The sequence below is a fragment of the Mirounga leonina genome, unplaced genomic scaffold (assembly GCF_011800145.1).
Source record: "Mirounga leonina isolate KUSES-001 unplaced genomic scaffold, KU_Mleo_1.0 Mir_168, whole genome shotgun sequence".
NCBI lineage: Eukaryota > Metazoa > Chordata > Mammalia > Carnivora > Phocidae > Mirounga > Mirounga leonina.
The window spans coordinates 2,106,049-2,126,226 of NW_023270426.1; the positions used below are offsets into that span (position 1 = coordinate 2,106,049).

Here is a 20,178-nt window from a genome sequence, read left to right on the forward strand (position 1 = left end):
TTGCGAGAGAGAGAATGAGAGACAGAGAGCATGAGAGGGAGGAGGGTCAGAGGGAGAAGCAGACTCCCTGCCGAGCAGGGAGCCTGATGCGGGACTCGATCCCGGGACTCCAGGATCATGACCTGAGCCGAAGGCAGTCGCTTAACCAACTGAGCCACCCAGGCGCCCTTGGGTTTATGGCTTCTGATTGTCATTCTTGTAAACTAGAAGACAATTATAAAAATATGAACTCATGTTCTTTTCTAGGATTTTTATGAATTCATGTATTAATTTAATAAATAATAATTAGGATAGTCATAGTTACCATTTTTTAGTGCTTCCTAAGTTATAAACATTAGACAGGTGCTTTATATGCATTGTCTCACTTCATCTCCCCAAGAATCCTGAGGGAGGTCCTACGATTATCTCCATTTTACAGTCAAGGAAATAAAAGCTCAGAGAGACCAAGTAATTTGCCTAAAATCACATAACTAATAAGTGATTTGATCCTTCAGGAATGAATGTTGGTGTGCGCAGGGAGGTAAGGACGCCATTTCCTTTTTTTCCAAATGGCTAGCATTTGTCCCAATACTATTAACCTTTTCCTTATGTATTCGAAATGCAATTATTTGAAAGGCAATTATTTCAAAAAGCAAATGGTGGGAAAAGCACAAGGCTGGGAATCAGAAAATTCCCTCTTTTCTTCTTCGTTAGCTGAATCTGAACTCCTCCATACCTGAGGTTCCATCCTGTACATGACACTATTTTCTGTTCAATCAACTTCATAATTTGTGAGGATATGATAGCATTTTAAAGGTAAAGCAACTACATAAATTCCACATGTCACAGTTAATTATTAATGTATCTTTCCTGATCCCTAACCAATACATTATGGCCTGGCTCCATTAAGGCCAAAGGAAAAAAAAGCACTTATTAGGAGAGTATATAAATATTTCTAATGAGCAATAGCAAATACTAATACATAAGACAGAACAGAAATCTAAATTCACTCACAATCAGGTGTAGGCTTCACATCTTTTAACTGGTGCTGAAGTTTCTTTACATTGTTATGTATTTTGGCCAATTGTTGCTGGATTTTTGCTCCTACAAGGAAGAAGTATGTACTTTTAAATAACTATCACAAAGGTGGTTACAGCTCAGGGTTCTACACGTAAGAATGATCACTATCACTTAGTAAAAGATAGCCAAGAGCAATTAAATAAAGGACAAAAGATGGTCAAAAAAATATCACAAAAGATATTTGTGTCAAAACAGCCTGAACATTTTAAGTAACCTTGCTTAACTAAAGCATCTCCCAGTTTCCTCCAATATTTAAAAGCACAATGGGTTAAGTCTTACTATAAAAGGAAATGTTCATTCTTTCTCTCTCTCTCTCCGTTTTTTAACTCTTTGGAGTTTGAATGATTGGACAATGTTCTAAATACATGGAACAGGAGCTCAGATGTAGTCATGTTTTCTTCTTCTTCTTTTTTTTTTTAAAGATTTTATTTATTTATTTGACAGAGAAAGACACAGCGAGAGAGGGAACACAAGCAGTGGGAGTGGGAGAGGGAGAAGCAGGCCTCCCGCCGAGCAGGGAGCCTGATGTGGGGCTCGATCCCAGGACCTGGAATCATGACCTGAGCCGAAGGCAGACGCTTAACGACTGAGCCACCCAGGCGCCCCAGTCATGTTTTATTCTTAAAAAGTTTTTTTTTTTCGGGCGCCTGGGTGGCTCAGTTGGTTAAGCGACTGCCTTCGGCTCAGGTCATGATCCTGGAGTTCCGGGATCGAGTCCCGCATCGGGCTCCCTGCTCAGCAGGGAGTCTGCTTCTCCCTCTGACCCTCCTCCCTCTCATGCTCTCTGTCTCTCATTCTCTCTCTCGCAAATAAATAAAATCTTAAAAAAAAAAAAAAAGTTTTTTTTTTCTTTTTGTTATAATTTATGGAAACAGAATTTGATCTCTACCATCGGAATACTAAAACTGTCTACCCAATATTAATTCTATGCATACTGACAAACTTCCTGATGAGGATTAATGTCATCTAAACACATCCTCCATGACAGGGGTCGGTGAGACCCACTGGTGTCACGGTCATGGCCTTGTGGAGGTGCCCAGCTGCCATGTAGTGGTACCTATATGCTACAGGTTGCCAAGCTCAACCAATGGGCTAGTCTGAAGTAACACGCTAGGCCCACAGTAAAAGCCAGATGAAGGTCTCAAAGACATTTTCAGATGTTCTGTATCAGCAGCAGAAAGTCTGGATTCTTCTCTTGTATTTTCTTTCTGAAGTAATAACCTTACTTTAATGTTTATTTAAATTATTAAGCCAGTATCATATATTCATATATATATTCATATGATAATATTATTTTATCATTGTTGGGTACTTTATGTGCCCCCTCTTCCTTTATTGCAAGTTTTCCACAAATAAGCATGAAGTACCAAACAGCTGTCCCAAAGTCCTTAAAACCAATTAATTTTTTAAAAGATTTTATTTATTTATTTATCTATCAGAGAGAAAGAGAGAGAGCGCGAGAGCACAAGCAGGGGGAGTGGCAGGCAGTGGGAGGGGGAGAAGCAGGCTCCCCGCTGAGCAAGGAGCCCGATGTAGGACTTGATCCCAGGACCCTGAGATCACTACCTGAGCCAAAGGTAGATGCTTAACCGACTAAGCCACCCAGGCGCCCCTTAAAACCAATTATTTTTTTTTTTAAGTTTACCTATAGGCCCAGAGCCAGTGCTAATATCCAAAACAAACCTCACACATGTATATGTGACTTTGGTTTGTTCTATTTTTTCTTAAAAGTAATTTACTTATTTATTTAAGCAATCTCTACACCCAATGTGGGACTTGAACTCACAGCCCTGAGATCAAGAGTTGCATGCTCTTCCGAATGAGCCAGCCAGATGCCCCAGGATTTGTTCTGCTTTCTATTAAAATTCAAGAGTTCCATAAAAGCAGAAACATGTCCAATGTATTTTATAGGATTTCATTCATTCACTGTTGGAAATGTAGGTTGGGCAACTTCTCTAGCGAAGTGTAGTAAGTAGGAAACAGTTCTGTTATTTTGTTTTTGTCACAGTTTGATCAACTGCAGTGATACTGCGATAGGGCAAATGATCCCTTAATTATTCATTTGGAACTGACAGTATGTATGGGCCAACCTTTAAGTACAGTATTACATAAACACAGGCCAAAATTGTGGTATGATATTTGAGGCAAGGAAAAGGTATTTACTACTTCTAAGTTGTAATATGGCAAGAAGAAACGTCTAAAAACTTATACTGGGACAGCGCATTCCTTCCTCTCCTAGATAAGATGAACACCAAGTGTGAATAAAGAGAGGCGAAACTGTACAATAATGGGAAATGAAAAGAAAGAAATAAAGTTGCCTTACAAAAGGGAATGCACAGAAGGGAGACACTCCGACAATGGCATGATCAAGAGATAGAAAGATCAGTCTCGGGGCGCCTGGGTGGCTCAGTCAGTTAAGGGTCTGACTCTTGATTCTGGCTCAGCGGAGAGTCTGCTTGAGATTCTTTCTCTCCCTCCTCCCCTCCCCCTGCTCACACTCTTGCTCTCTCTCTAAAATAAATAAACAAACAAACAAATAAATAAAATCTTTAAAAAAAAAGAGAGATCAGTTTCTTAGTCATCTATTAAAGAACTGAGAGAAAGTAAAAAATAGGGCGCCTGGGTGGCTCAGTTGGTTAAGCAACTGCCTTCGGCTCAGGTCATGATCCCAGAGTCCCAGGATCGAGTCCCACATTGGGCTCCCTGCTCGGCGGGGAGTCTGCTTCTCCCTCTAACCCTTCCCCCTCTTGCGCTCTCTCTCTCATTCTCTCTCTCTAATAAATAAATTTAAAAAAAAATTAAAAAAAAAAAAAGAAAGTAAAAAATATTAAACTAGGGATGTTTAGATGTCTCCATAAATCAAAGAGGAGAACTGGACACTTGGTAATTATATCAGGTCCTGCTGTCATCCCAACAGAAGAGGAAGAATGATTCTTGCCACTACCTGACAGAAGATGACTTTTTACAATATTACAGTCGTATATTCTGAAAGAAAGCATTTATTAAGAATTTCTTTTAACTGACTATAAAGGAGTAGAGGCAGTGTAATTTTTATATAAGTCTTAACGGTTCATAAGGCTTAGCTGATAATCATTATTTTTCCTTTATGTAATGCTAAGCAGTTTTTTTCCATTCTAACATAAAAATTTTGCAACATATAAAACCTACAACAAAACAATATATTTTTACAGAATCCTTTTCTTAAGGGCAACATTTAGTACACTGTTAACAATGATGAATATCTGTAACCAACAACAGAACATATTCATTGTGCACTTTATAGGGTACTTTCACATATATTACCTCACTGGATGCACAGACCGCTCCCCTGAGGCGGAAATGGTAGGTTTTCTATCACAGACAAGTGAACTCAGGTTTGAGCAGCTGTGTGCCTTCCCCACTTCATACCACTACGAAATCTAGCTTCTGCATCCACTGATGTTGACCTATTCAGTCAACAATACCAGGGTGATGAGCTAAGACTAGAAAGCCCAGGAACCGATTTCCCTTCATTTTAAGAAATTTTAATAGCATTAATTGGTTTGGCAACCAAAAAACAAAACCCTCTTTTTCCTTTTAAAGACAAAGAAATGTACATAGAAAACAATCCAGTTCGAATGACCAAATAGTGACCTGAAAAAGGAGATACAAATCCCTAAAAGACAGACTTATTACCAACTAGAAAGTATTTTGATGGAGAATATAACACAGTCAAAGCACAAAGACAAAGCAAAACAACTACAACTTGATGTCACTCAACAGTTTGTAGCTCATCATGAACTCAACTTACTTTCTGTTTTCCTGCTGTTAATCAATTTATTTTCCAATTCTTCCAGCATACTATGCTCACTTCTGAAGTCACTTTTTTGGTTGCAGAAATGACTGTGTTTATCTTTTTCTATGTTAATAACTCTTTAGGAAAAGAAACAAATGGCATCAATGTGATTTAAATATATTTTTAATTGTTTAAAATATGAAGACACTCATTATAATCAGTACTTATGGATGGATTAATTCATCTAAAGAGCCCAAATATAATTACGAGAATTAATAAGGCTAAGGAGTCAAAGTAGTAGTTAGAAAAGAGTCAAGTTCAACTATAATCATGAGTAATTTGAATTGCTGTTTAAATTACAAAATGTGAGTTTCAGAAAAGGCAGTCATGCACTGGCTTTGAAAATACAATAGCAATTTGGCTCTTGATTCCAACTCAGTCTCAAAGCGGCCACCACTGCTGACGGCTGCCTTCCACAGGAGATACAGTTAGTCTGTAAACGGAGCCAAGACCTTTCCGCTCTCCTGGGGTGAACCTCCTCCTCACTAAAATGTGAGTAATGGCAGCTCTCTACTGCCTAAGCAGGGCTGTGATTCAATTATATGAGGGCACACCTCCACGTAGTAACTATGTACTACAGAAATGTGTACTAACGTAATTAATAAAACTAAAATTTCAAGAAGCAAACGATCTACATAGACAGGAATTTTGGTATAATTAGGGATATCATCTACAAGGATTTCAAAGCTTCTTCTGTGTCATTTTTGCTCCTTGGATCTAGTCCATCTACCAGTAAGGAGTTCTAATGTTAGCTTGAACCCTGGGGTAAGACAAAACAGATACTAGCAAGAAGAGTTTCTGGTTGGACAAAGAAATTTATTTTCTTCTTCCAGAAATCAACACAAATTCTTCTCCAGGAATCCTGTATTTAATGAATGGTGGAACGTCTCGGGCCATTGACTTAATTTCATACAGCCTGAGGGGTGACTATCTAAGAGAGAGTTTCCCAATATTTTCCAATTTGCCATCCATAAAAAAAAAGTCAGTATTTATAAAGTTCAGTGGGGTAAACAGATGGGACTGCCCTGGGCCCTACCTGGCTGCCTCAAAGGCTAAGAAGATCATACCGTAGTATGTGGGCTTGGGAGAGGAAGCAAAGGGTAGGACAGAGCTGTCAAATAGATCTCAGTCTACATATCAAGTCTTAAGGACTGAGCATGGCTACTGGAGTCCTGTGCTGAGGACTGGGAAGCCCATCTAGGCTCTGGTTGCAGGTGAGGGAAATTATAGGGTCAGACAGAAATGTCTACATGTACAGGGGATATGCTAGGACGGTAAGTTATGCTTTGTGATTCCTGGATTAGAAATATTCACCTGTAAAGACATTCAAAATGTACTAATGGAGACAAATAGCTAAACACAGGAAAAGATGCTCAACCTCACTCATAACAGGAGAAATGCAAAGTAAAACTAGACCACAGTAACATCGTACACCTATCAGACTGGCAAAAATCACAAGTGTAAATACATATTCTGTTGACAAAACTGTGGGGAAATAGGTCCTCTCACACATTATTCGTGGAATTGCAAATTGCCTGTGGAGCACTGTTTGGCAATATTTATTACATCTGCAAACCCATGTGCCTTTGACTGAGCATTTCTACCTCTAGGAATTTTTCCTAAAGATGCACCACCACATACACAAAATGACGTGGACCTATGTAGGTACTGTGATTCATTATGGCCAAAGACTGACTATAACCTAAATGTCCATCACTACGGGGCAGGTTACATAAATTACGGTGCATTCACGTCCTGGAATACAGCAAAGCAGTACCAGGTTCTGTGTGCTGACAGGGAAAGAGCTCCCAAGATACACTCTTCTTCTAACAAAGGTTTTATATGAAGATGTTAGTCACACAACCAAAAGTAGAGAGTGATCGAGTGACTCCCCTTATGTACCCTCACACCACTCTTGCTTGACAATTAGACCTCTCTCGGTTCACCTAGCTCTTCTCTTTTTAATCTCTCTTTCTCTCTCCCTTTTACTAAAGCATTCTAAAGTAAATCCACTACATTATATAATTTCACCCCAGCATACCTGAGTGTGCATCTCTGGAGATTATGGATACTTAACTATAATGCCATGATCCTGTCTGACAAAATCAACAATTCCTCGGTATACTCTTAAGTTAAAAATAAAACAAAACAAAGCAAGATGCAGAGTAGTGTGTACAGTATGCTCCCATTTATATAAAAAAGGAAAAATCTGAATATGTATTTTTCTTTCCTCCTAGCGTATAAAAATCCTGTGGAAGGATACAAAAGAAACTAAAAATAGTGGCTATCTGAAGGGAAGAGAAGTGGGTGGCGGGGCCCGGGGTGACACAGAGACTTTCCCCTGTGCACCCCTCAGTGTGTGTTGATTTTTGAACCATGTGAATATATTATTACCTATACTGAAAAAAACCCAGAATTATATTCTGAACTGTGATTTTTTGTATTCAATGAAAATTGTTGGCCAGAGACACTCTATTAACGGGTTTTTCTAATACTCTTTCCATGAGTTTTTCCAAAATTTTATAACAAGATGAAGAAAGCCTAATCAGAGCTATAAAACCAATATATACTGGTAAAGAAAGTCTCTACACCACCATAATCTACTGGTTTGCTATAGACATGGCCATTAACCACTTGGCTGATTACCTATCTAGGGACAAACATAAGCCAGAACCCTAACCTACAGTCCAGTCCTACCTAAAGTCATGCATTTTCGAAATAAAAAATAAAATAAAATTGTATTTTCCCAAATTCTGAGTATTAAAAATATAAGTATTATATCAGTGCGGAGAGCATTCAATCTCCCAAAGCTACAGTATGGTATAACGTTTCACAATTTAAACAGTATACTTTTTTGTTGGCAGAATTTCTAAACAGAACTGCCACTAATCCAGGCTCCATTTCTCCTGATTTCTTTAGCAAATTGATATTGTACAAATTCAAAGCAGTGTTTGTAAAAAGCTCTCAGCTGCAGGGTAGGGTCGGGTGGTATGAGTTCTAATGCTTTTGATCATCCTGCACAATATTTATCATATCATGGTGCTGCTGACAATGTTGAACATTCAACAGATATCACTGGCTATTAAAAGAAAAAAATACACATACACTAAAAGTTAAAATAAATGGCAACTTCTCAGTTACTCTAGTCATGATGTGCAAGACAGATCTGAAAGGGGAGACCAAGGGAGGGAGATCAATTAAAAGGCCATTTCAAGAAAAATAACTTGAGGATACAGACTCTTCATTAAAAATACTGACGCCCTCAAAAATAGTTACCAAGTGCTTACGTTGGGCAATGAAAATGTACTGATGTATGCGATCTAAAGAAATAACTGTTTTATTTCCCTTAAAACACAGATTCAAAATAATATGTGAAAATAACTCTACTTAAAACTTTATATTAAATAGTCTGTTATCATTTGTCTTTTTCATACCCCTGCCTTTCTCATTCATCTCGGGAAAGCCAGTGACTAGAATTTTGTAACTTAATGTGGACTGGAGAGGGTAGAGTAGAATTAACTCCATACTGTCCACAAAAACACGGCTAGTAATGTTAATTGAAGATAATGTTCTTATACTTACTGATTTTTTAATTTTTCTGCTGTGCGTATGAACTCTGCTTTCTTTGTCCGACTAACTTTCTGCTTCCAGTTTTGAAGGTGAAAAGGACGAATCCCACCTGAAGTACCGAAACAGCTATCATTCTACACAGAGAACAAAAACAAATTTACCATCAATAATAAAAATGGCAAGAGATGAAGGCAGAATTTTTCTCAGAGAGAAAGCATCAGTAATAATAATGAAGTCTCTTGGGGGACAATCTGGGGGCCTGTCTTATTTAATTTTTAAAAATATATTTGTGGAAGAAGGAATATCTACCTTAAAATGCTAAATTAAGAAATATTAAGTCTCTGGGGATTTTTACAAAAAGATCTAATTCTTTCAGTCATTTAGCAATATGTATCGAACTCGGTGTACTAGACACCACAGAAACAATGATGACCCACATCAATATGGCCCCGGGCTGAAAGTCTGGTGAGGGAAACAGATTTACCACGAAAAGGGTAAACAAACATTAATTAAAAAAACACCAATTGCAATAAGTGCTACTTAAGAAATAAACAGGACTGAGATGGAGATAATGGGTTAAAGGACTGTTTTTTTCAGTAAGAACGGCCACAGAGGTTCTATTGAGGGGATGACGCTTAAGGAAGACTGGAGCCAGCCATATCAAAAATAGTAGGGGAAGGGGTCCCAGGCAGACGGCCCAGAGTGTGCAGAAGTCACAGGGCAGGAAAGACCTTGGCTGGTTTAAGCAGAGAAAGAGCTAAGGTGACATGATGTTAGTAAAGGTGGGGAGCTTGGTAGGAGATGAAGGTAGACAGGCAGGTACGTGGCCTATCACATTGGCATTTTAAGTCACTTAGGGGGTCTGGATTTTACTCAAGAGTTCTGAGCAGGAGAATACCATGACACATGTAATTTTTGAAGAAATTCTTTCTGGCCATTTTCGGAGAATAAATTGGTGGGAGGTGGGGGAGGAGGTAAAGCAGGACTGGAAGCAGAAGGATCAAGGAAGTAGCTGGAACAGATGAGGAATGATGGTGTCTAGGACCACTGGGGTGGCGCAGATAGAAAAAGAAGGATCTCCGGGTCCTAGGATTGAGTCCCACGTCTGGCTCCACGCTCAGGGCAGAATCTGCTTGTCCCTCTCCTTCCCCTTCTGCTCCTCCCCCTGTTCTCTCTCTCTCTCAAATAAATAAAATCTTTAAAAAAAAATGAAGTAGGGGCACCTGGGTGGCTCAGTCATTAAGCGTCTGCCTTCGGCTCAGGTCATGATCCCAGGGTCCTGGGATCGAGCCCTGCATCGGGCTCCCTGCTCCGCGGGAAGCCTGCTTCTCCCTCTCCCACTCCCCCTGCTTGTGTTCCCTCTCTCGCTGTGTCTTTCTCTGTCAAATAAATAAATAAAATCTTTGAAAAAAAAAAGAAGTAAGACTAAGTAGATTTTGCATCTATAACCAAGAGGAATCGCTGACAGATTGATGTAGATGAGACAGAAAGGAAACAAGGCTTTACATTTCTAGGCGCAAGCTAAAAAAAAAAAAAAAAGTAATGAATTCAGGAAATATTTTTTTCACTGAGATACAATTCACATTACCATATAGTATATCCATCTAAAGTGTACAATTCAATGGTTTTTAAGATATTAAGTAGTGTGCAAAATCACTACTATCTAATTCCGGAAAATTTCTATCATACCAAAAAGAAATCCCATACCCATCATACTTCCACCCCTCTTCCCTACAAGCCTCTGGCAATCATTTAATCTATTTTTGACTCCATGGATTTGCCTGTTCTGGACAATTAACATAAATGGGATCACACAATGTGTAACCTTTTATGTCTGGCTTCTTTCACTTAGCATAATGTTTTCAATATTCATCTACATTGTACCATAAATCTGTACTTCATTTCTTTTTATATCTGAATAATATTCTATTGTATGGATCTACTGTATTTGGTTTATCCATTCATCAGTTGATGGACAATGGGTTATTTGCACTATTTGGCCAATATGAATAATGCTACTATGAACATTTGTGTACAAGTTTTAGTATGAATATACTTTCTCTTGAGCATACAATTCACAGTGGAATTTTTGGATCATAGGTTAACTCTATGTTTTATTTTCTCATTTTAAATATTGGGTTGTTGGGGCACCTGGGTGGCTCAGCTGGTTAAGCATCTGCCTTTGGCTCAGGTCATGATCCCAGGGTCATGGGATCGAGCCCCACGTCAGGCTCCCTGCTCAGCACTCTCCCAGCTCATGCACACTCTCTCTCAAGTAAATAAAATCTTTAAAAAATAAAAATAAAAAAATAAAAATCGGGTTGTCTTTTTATTGTCGAGTTGGAAGCATTCTTTATATATTGGGGATATAACTCCCTTATCAGATAAAAGACCTGCAAATACCTTCCCAATTTCCCTGAGCCGTCTTTCCATTTCCTTGATAATATTCTTCAAAGCACAAATATTTTCAATTTTGATAAAGCCCAATCTATCCATTTTATCTTGGGCTGCTTGTGCATTAGATATCCTACAGAAGAAACATTCAAAGGTCATGAAGACTCACATCTACATTTCTTCTAAGAATTTTATAGTTTTATCTCTTGTATTTAGGTCTCCATCCATTTAGGGTTAATGTTTATATATGGTGTGTGGCAGGAGTCCAACTTCACTGTTTTGTATGTACATACCCAGTTATTCCAACGCCACCTGTTGAAAAGAATCTTCTTTCCTTATTGAATTATCTTGGCTCCCTTGTTGAAAATCAACTGCCCTTAAACATAGGGTTTACCTCTTAACGCTCACTGATCTGTATGTCTATCCTTATGCCAGTACCACACAGTTGATTACTATAGCTTCGTAGTAAGCTTTGAAATTAGGAAGTATGAGTCCTCCAACTTTGTTCTTCAAGATTGTTTTGGCTATTTTGGGACCCTTGCATTTCCCATATGAATTTTAGGATCAGTTTATCAATGTATGCACAAAAAGACAACTTAGATTTTCACAGGGATTTTAACCCTGTAAATCAATCTGGGGAGTATTGCCGTCTTAACTCTTCATATTCATAAACCTCAAATATCCAATGATGTAAGTCTTCCTTCCTTTCTTTCAATGATGTTTTGGAATTTTTAGAGTATAAGCTTTGTACTTCTTTTGTAATTTAACAATGAATTTACATTCCTATGTACTTTATTCTTGTGATACTACTGTAAACAGAATTATTTTCTTAATTCCATTTTTGAATTGTCCATTGCTAGTATATAGAATTAAAACTGATTTTATTGATTGCTTTTTTATCCTTCAATCTTGCTGAATTTATTTGCTCTAGTAATTTCTACATGGATCCTTTGAATTTTTTATACACAAATCATGCCACCTGCAAATAAGGATAGTTTTACTTCTTTTCCAATTTGTTTCTCTTGCCTAATTGCCTTTGCTAGAATCTCCAGTGAATAAGTGGTGAGAATGGACATTCTTGTCTTGTTCCTTATCTTATGTGGGAAGCTTTTTAAAAATTTTTTTTTAATTTTTTATTATTTATTTATTATTTATTTTTTTATTTTGAGAGTGAGAGAGCACACAAGCAAGGGAGGAGGGTCAGGAGAGAGGGAGAAGCAGATCCTCCACTGAGCTGGGAGCCCGACGTGGGGCTCGATCCCAGGATCCTGAGATCATGACCTGAGCCAAAGGCAGACGCTTAACTGACTGAGCCACCCAGGTGCCCCTGTGGAAAGCTTTTAATCCTTTGCCATTAAATCAGCTGTGAGCATTTTATAGACGCCTGTATCAGATTGAGGAGTTCCCTTATATTGCTAGTTTGTTGAATGTTTGTTTTAATCACAAAAAGGTGTTGGATCTTGTAAATTGCTCTTTCTACATCTATTGAGATGATCATGTAGTTTGTCCTTTATTCTATTAATAAGTTGTATTACATTGATTGATTTTCATGTGCTGAACTAACCTTGCATGTCTGGAACAAATCCCAACTGATCATGGTATGTAATCCTCTTCATATGTTGTTAGATTTGGGTTGCTAGTATTTTGTTGGGAAATTTGCATCTATATTCATAAGAAATACTAGTTTGTTATTTTCTTTCTTGTGTTTTCTTTGTCTGATTGTGGTATCAGGGTAAAAATAATGAGTTGAAAAATGTTGAATGAGTTGAAAAATGTTCCCTCCTCTATATTCTGAAAAAAGTTTGTTAGGAAACAAAAAAATATATTTATACTGACTTCTATATTTACCTCCCTGTTTACTTACCAGTACTCTTTATTCATCCTCTTCTTTTTTTTTTTTTTTTAAGATTTTATTTATTTATTTGAGAGAGAGAATGAGATAGAGAGAGAGCATGAGGGGGGGAGGGTCAGAAGGAGAAGCAGACTCCCCGCCGAGCAGGGAGCCCGATGCGGGACTCGATCCCGGGACTCCAGGATCATGACCTGAGCCGAAGGCAGTCGCTTAACCAACTGAGCCACCCAGGCGCCCCTATTCATCCTCTTCTTCATGTGGATTTGAATTTTTATGTAGTCTTTTTATTTCAGTTTAAAGGACTTCCTTTAATACTTCCTGTAAGGCATATATGCTGGCATATGTTAGTGTTTGTCTGGAAATGTCTTAATTTTTCCATTTTTAAAGAATAATTTTGGTGGGCATAGAATTCTTGGTTGACAGTCCTTTTCTTTCAGCACTTTGACTATGTCATCCCACTGCCTTCTGGAATCCAAGGTTTCTGGTTTTTTTTTTTCTTTTAAAGATTTTATTTATTTATTTGACAGAGAGAAAGACACAGCGAGAGAGGGAACACAAGCAGGGGGAGTCGGAGAGGGAGAAGCAGGCTTCCTGCCGAGCAGGGAGCCCGATGCGGGGCTCGATCCCAGGACCCTGGGACCATGACCTGAGCCGAAGGCAGATGCTTAACGACTGAGCCACCCAGGCGCCCCTGGAATCCAAGGTTTCTGATGAGAAAGTCCGCTGTTAATCTTATTGAAGATTCCTTGTATGTGCTGAATCGCTTCTCTTTTGGTGCTTTCAAGTTTTTTGTTGTTTTTGTCTTCCAACAGTTTGATTATGAAGTGTCCAGGTATGATCTCTTGAGTTTACTCTACTTGGAGTTCATCAAGCTCTAACAATATGTAGATTAATATTTTTCATCAAATTTGGGAAGTTTTCAGGGCACCTGGGTCGCTCAGTCGGTTAAGCCTCTGACTCTCAATCTCAGCTCAGGTCTTGATCTCAGGGTCGCTGTGAGTTCAAGCTCCACATTGGGCTCCACACTGGCTGTGGAGCCTACTTAAAAAAAAATTAGGGATGTTTTCAGCCATTATTTCTTCTAATATTCTGCCCCTCCCCATCTCTCTTTCCTCTCCTTCTGAGACTCTCGGTATGTATGACCTTCATGATGTCTCACAGGACTCTGAGGCTCTGTTCATTTTTCTTTTTTTCTTTCTGTTCCTCAGTGTGGATAATCTGAATTGGCCTATCTTCAAGTTTCCTTGAATCTTGAAGCTCAAATCAGATGCTGAGGCCCTCTAATGAACTTTTCCTTTGAGTTCTTGTACTTTTTAACTCCAGAATTTCTATTTGATTTTTTAAAACAATTTAAATCTCCTTATAGGTATTGTTTTTTTAAAGATTTTATTTATTTATTTGAGAGAGAGAATGAGACAGAGAGAGAGAGCACGAGATGGGGGAGGGACAGAGGGAGAAGCAGACTCCCTGCCGAGCAGGGAGCCCGATGCGGGACTCGATCCAGGGACTCCAGGATCATGACCTGAGCCGAAGGCAGTCGCTTAACCAACTGAGCCACCCAGGCGCCCCTCTCCTTATAGGTATTTTTAATTTGGTGAGAAACTATCCTCATGCTTTCTTTTAGTTCTGTAGCCATGGTTTCCTTTAGTTTTTTGAATGAATTTAAAACAGCTTATTTAAAGTTTTTGTCTATTATTTCCAATATCTAGTCTTCTTTTGAGATAGCTTCTTTTTACCGCTTAAAAAAAAAATTCTCTTGTGTGTGAACCATACTTCCCTCATTTTTTGCATGTCTCATTTTTTTTTTGTTAAAAACTTGATGTTTAAAAACTATAATTTGGTTAATATAATTAAATAATATATTGCTATATAATTATTATATTATATTATAAATATAACAATTATATTAAGAAAATATAATTTAACTCTGAAACTGAGATTCTCTTCCAACCCCAAGCTTTGTTGTTGTTGCCGTTTGTTTAGTCAACTTCCTGCACTGATTCTGCAAAGTCTCTATTGTTTGTTTGTGTGGCACTGAAACCTCTGCTTGGTTAGCTCAGTTGTCACCTAATGGTTGACTGGTCAGAGGTCTTCCTAGCTGCCGTGAACCAATACATCTCCCAGCCCTTGCTGAGGGGGTCTGTATGCATACCAGGACATGAAGCTTCGACATGGAGGCAGGCAGTTTGCGAGTCAACCTTAGCCTTCATCACTTGTGCAGAGCTTCAAGGCCAGCCAAAGATGAAGGTTTAGGGCTTTCTCAGATCCTCCCTGGTGTACTGGTTTCCTACTGCTACTGCAACAACTTACTACAGGTTAGTTTAACACAACCTTGCCGGCTTAAACAACACAAATTTATTCTCTCACAGTTCTGGAGGCCCAGTTACAATTAAGGTGTTGGCAGGTTTGTGCTCCTTCTGGAGACTTCAGAAGAGCATCTACTTCCACACTTTTTTCCAGCTCTTAGAAGCCACCTTCATCCTTGGCTCGTGCCCCTTCCTCACATCACTGCATCCTCTTGCTTCCCTTGTCACATCTCCTACCACTGGCTCTGATCCTTCTGCCTTCCTCTTATAAGGACCTTTGTGAATACATTAGGCTTACACAGATAATCCAGGATAATCTCCCCATTTTAAGATACCTAATTCAATCACATCTGCAAAGTCCCTTTTAACCATGCAAGGTCACAGGGTCACAGGTGCTGGGGATTAGAATGTGAATATGCTTGAGGGGGCCATTATTCAGCCTACCACACCTAAACATGGACATAACCCTATGCATGTGTGTGATCTTCTAGAGGAAATTCCTTGTGAATAATCATGTCAAGTCAGAGAAGGAATGTAGTTATTACTGAAGGACTACTCTAAGCAGCCAAGGGCACTAACATGTAGGCCATCAGAGGGAAGTTCACTTAACAAACAAAACAAAACAGAAGACACAGCCCTATCATGGTTTAAAGCAGAGCCATACATTAATGTGACACTGTTAGAAATACCTTTAAAAACTCATAATTCAAGTATTAAAATGATTAAGAGGGAAATGGCATTTGAGAGGAAGGTAGAGAGATTTGTGGTCTTCAGTCTTGAAAGGCAATAGTGAGGGGGATTATCAACAAATAATATACTTGGGGCACCTGGGTGGCTCAGTCATTTAAGCGTCTGCCTTTGGCTCAGGTCATGATTCTGGCGTCCTGGGACTGAGCCCCACACCAGGCTCCCTGCTCAGCGGGGAGCCTGCTTCTCCCTCTCCTCCCCGCTCGTGCTCTCTAGCTCTGTCTCTCTCTCAAGTAAATAAATAAATCTTAAAAAGAAAACACAACAAAACAAAGCAAGTAATATGCAAATATTAGAAAGGACAGACAGGGCATGGTATTACTTTTCAATATGGGTAAGAAATTTATAGGGTTCCACACCCTAAGGAGGTTGTAGAATAAAATAAAATATAAAATGTTTCTAAAACCTCAAAGATAATTTCTCCAAAATAACTTAAAAGAACTGTTATAGACTAATTTATGTTCCCCCCCCAATTCATACATTGAGGCCCTAACCCCCCTTTGTGACTATATTTGGAGATACGGCCTTTGAAAAGGTAATAAAGTTAAATGAGGTCATAAGGGTGAGGTCCTATTCCAACAGGACTAGTGTCCTTATAAGAGGAGGAGACATCGGCCTCCAGAACTGTGAGGAAATTAACTTCTATTGTGTAAGCCACCCAGTCTGTGGTATTTTGTTATGTATACCCTAACAGACTAATACAGGACTTTCAAGTATTTTAGTGAACATCTCTTACATCATGAGGTTGTCATCAGGAAAATCTCTCCTCAAGAAAACATTAGTTGGTTTCACTATTAGGGTCAGTGGGAATATTCATTCACTCAATCATACGACAAATATTCAAGTTCAACGGTAGGCTGAGAATTTGAGTGTGTAGGTATGTGTGTGGTATACTGAGGGAAGTCCAAAGATGGATAACATATAGTTAAAATCCTCAAAAACCTCAATATGGTACAGCGGTGATTCTAATTCCTTGTTTAAAGTCCAAACACCCTCGAGAGTCTACTCTGTTACTGTTGTCGTCATCAACGACAAGGCTCCGCCTTCCCCAAAATGATGAGAGCACAGAAAGCAGGGTGTCAACCTCAACACGCCTGACGTTTTGGACTAGATAATTTTTTTGTTGTGGGGGGCTGTCCTTCGGCTTCTACTCGCTAGATGCTAGTAGCCCACACAACCCATCCCTGCCCCAGTCCTGACCACCAAAAACATCTCCAGACTTTGCTAAACGTCAGGAACAGATAAAACATTTGAAACAGCTCCACAGGTGATTTCGGTCCATGCCCTGGAAAGGCAAACCTCTGAGGATCACCAGAAGGGAGTGATGAAAAGGTTCATCAATAACAATATTACGCAACTTGTGAGAAATGCAAACCAGGAGGCAAAACACGGTTATAAGAATTTGAACCAGAGTAAGCCAGAAAGGTTTCATGGAGAAAGCCAGAAAGATGGCTAAACCACTAGGATCATACATTAAACAAAATGTTAAAAATTATCTTTAAAATATTTTATGCATTATGTATTTTTATATATTTTACTTCCCCCCCCCCCCGAGACATTTGGGCCAGAGTTAGAATAATAAAGAGAATTACAGAGGATGTGTGAAAACATTTGCCTGAGGTGGAATTTCCTGAGCTCATACAAGTAAAGACAGAAAATCGCTATACTCCCTTAGAGGAAGAAAAGGATGGAACCTGTCCTCAGCTCACAACGGCCTTCCTTTAGGTTTGGATTGGTCCTCAAATATTTAGGGAGTGCTTACTATGTTCCAGGACTAAACTCAAGAGTGGAACTGGGAACACAATAGTGAATAAGACGTCCAAACGTTTCTGCCTTCCTACAGCTTACATTCCCATGGTGGGGGCAGGTGTGGAGAAAAATAAAAATATGTAATTGAGCATATAATAATAAATGATATGGAGCAAAATAAAACCAGAAAAGGGAACAGGGCATGCTCGGTCAGGGGATTCAGTTTAGGGAGGTCATGAAAAGAATCACTGAGCTGATGGCATTTGAACAAAGTTAAGTGAAAGAAACACAACTAGCCATAGAACCAGGAGGGAAGAGCATTTCAAGCAAAGGGAACAGCAATTACAAAGCTTATAAGGTAGGAGAGAACGAGGCCTCTCTGAGGGTCAACCAGGAGGCGGGTATGGTTGCAGCCGACTTAGAGCAGGGGACTGGAGAAGAGCTAACAGGGAGATGGTGGGGGTAGCTCACAGGCCCTGTAGACCATGGACGTTGGCTTTGACTATGAGGGTTCTGAGCAGAAGAGTGTCATTACTGGACTGAATCACCCTGGCTGTTGTGAATACTTTAGGAAGACAAGAGTGTTAGAACAGAAACCAACTAGGAAAGTATTTCGGCCCGGGGGAAATGATGGCGTGGACAAAGACAGTGGCACTGGGAGGTGTGAAGAGTGGGATTCCCGATTTACTCTGCAGGTAGAACATGGAGGAATTGCCCACGATTTGGGTGTGGGCTGTGAGACAATGAGAGCAGTGAAGGTCTTGGCTTAAGCAACTGGATCCGACCATTCTTGAGGATCCTGTGGTCCACGCTGCCAGACAAAGGGGTCCGAGGCACATCTCTGGAAACACATCTGCCTCGGACCACCCCGTATTTATTCCTCCTTGTGTTCCCAACGCAGGTACAATAACAAAGCAGCCAATTCCGGGGCACCGAATCTCTCTCCAACCAAGCACTGTGCCAGGGCCTTCCCAGACACAAGGACCGCGGCTCCGTAAGGTGCAGTTACCGGATCCAGTTTTTGCAGAAGGCACTGAGTCGCGGAGAGGATACGTTCTCATCACAAGGCTAAGAAGCGGCAGAGCCCGGGTTTCCACCCAGATCTTTCCTCGATTCCAAAACCACATGGAGGTGGCTCTGGAGAAGCAGTTAGACGCACAAGCCAACAAAGCACAACGCCGGGCGTGGGCCAGGCCGCGAGCAAAGGGAGGCGAGCGCCGCGCCTCCCGCCTGCGGAACCGCGCTGCAGAGGACACCTGTTCGGCGAGCGCCGGGACCCCGTCCCGCCCCCGGCACCCACAGCCCCCTCAGTCAGGCCCACGCCCGCTGCCTGAGAGGCGTCTGGCCCGTCTCGATTTACCTGTTGCGGCACCTGCGCTGCTCCCACTCCGCTCCCGGTGGCCGCGCCCGCCCCCGCCACAGCCCCGGCCACCGCGGTGGCCGCCGCCGCCACCACGACCGTCGTCAGGGCGGCCATCTTTCCTCGCCAAGCTGCTCGGGCCGCAGCGGCCACCCGGGGCCAGAGGGTTCCGGCCGCGGGAGCTCCTGGTCCTGCAGACCGTTCCGGGCACGGTGGAGCTCCGCGGGACGCAGAGCACGGCAGAACCAAGGCGCAGGGCGGGGCCGATATGGGGCGGGGCCGATATGGGGCGGGGCCGGGGCTCGGGGCGGGGCCGGGGCTCGGGGCGGGGCTCTGCCAAGTTGCCGGCCGCCGCCGAGCCGGAGTTCAGGGCGGGCAGGGCGGGGCTCTGCCGGAATGTAGGGCGGGGCCGGGGGACGGGGCGGGGCTCTGCCGGGATGCAAAGCAGGGCCGGAACGCTGGGCGGGGCCGGGGCTCTGGGCGAGGCGGGAGCGCAGGCGGGGTGGAGATGTCTGTGTGCAGGGTGGGTCAGGGAGGGGCAGGGCCAAGATGTGGGGCAGGGCCGAAGTGTGGGGCGGGGCTGGGCGGCCCGGAGCACGGGGCGGGGCCGAGATGTGGGGCGGGGCCGCGGCGGAGGAGGGCCGAAGTGCAAGGCGGCCGAGGGATGGGGCGGGATCGGGAGACAGAGCGGGGCTCTGCGGGGATGCTAGGCAGGGCCAGAGTGCTGGGCGGGGCGGGAGCAAGGAGCGAGTCCGGGGTTCAGGACGAGGCGGGAGCGCTGGAGGGGTCGAGATGTGGGGCAGTGCCTGAGTGCAGGGTGGGTCAGGGAGGGGCGGGGCCAAGACGTGGGGCGGGGCCGGAACGAGCTCTGAGCTGGGCCAGAGCGCGGGCAGGGCGGGGCCGGGGCACAGAAAAGGGCGGGGCCGGGGTGCGGGGCGGGGCGATCGGCCAGAGCCTCACTGCGCCGCTGCGGGTTTGTGTAAACTTTTCCCGTGCACTTGTCTACTTTTATTCAGCAACATCTTTCTAGACCCCTCATTCACCTCCGCTCCCCTACCCACCTTTTACTGTCAAACTTGTTTGTGTCATGGGGCGCCTGGGTGGCTCAGTTGGTTGAGCAGCTGCCTTTAGCTCAGGTCATGATCCCAGAGTCCTGGGATCGAGCCCCGCATCGGGCTCCCTGCTTGGCGGGAAGCCTGTTTCTCCCTCTCCCACTCCACCTGCTTGTGTTCTTTCTCTAGCTGTCTCTCTCTGTCAGTTAAATAAATAAATAAATAAATAAATAAATAAATAAATAAATAAATAA

The 20,178-nt window shown here is 41.8% G+C and overlaps 1 protein-coding gene across 3 annotated transcripts in view; it reads right to left on the minus strand.

Annotated features, from left to right (window-relative positions):
* The window catches only part of CCDC112 (coiled-coil domain containing 112), a 31,536-nt gene that overhangs the window by 10,496 nt on the left and 862 nt on the right, over positions 1-20,178 (minus strand). For 2 of the 3 annotated variants that reach the window (XM_035013940.1, XM_035013939.1), the window contains exons 1-4: positions 18,873-19,121; positions 8,477-8,598; positions 4,850-4,971; positions 994-1,083 (exon numbers count right to left, since the gene is read on the minus strand). In XM_035013940.1, coding sequence (XP_034869831.1) covers positions 994-1,083; positions 4,850-4,971; positions 8,477-8,598; positions 18,873-18,989 — 451 coding nt within the window. In that variant the 5' untranslated portion in view covers positions 18,990-19,121. Of the gene's footprint in view, positions 1-993; positions 1,084-4,849; positions 4,972-8,476; positions 8,599-18,872; positions 19,122-20,178 lie in introns of those variants that run through there. The other variant, XM_035013941.1, reaches the window with a different exon arrangement.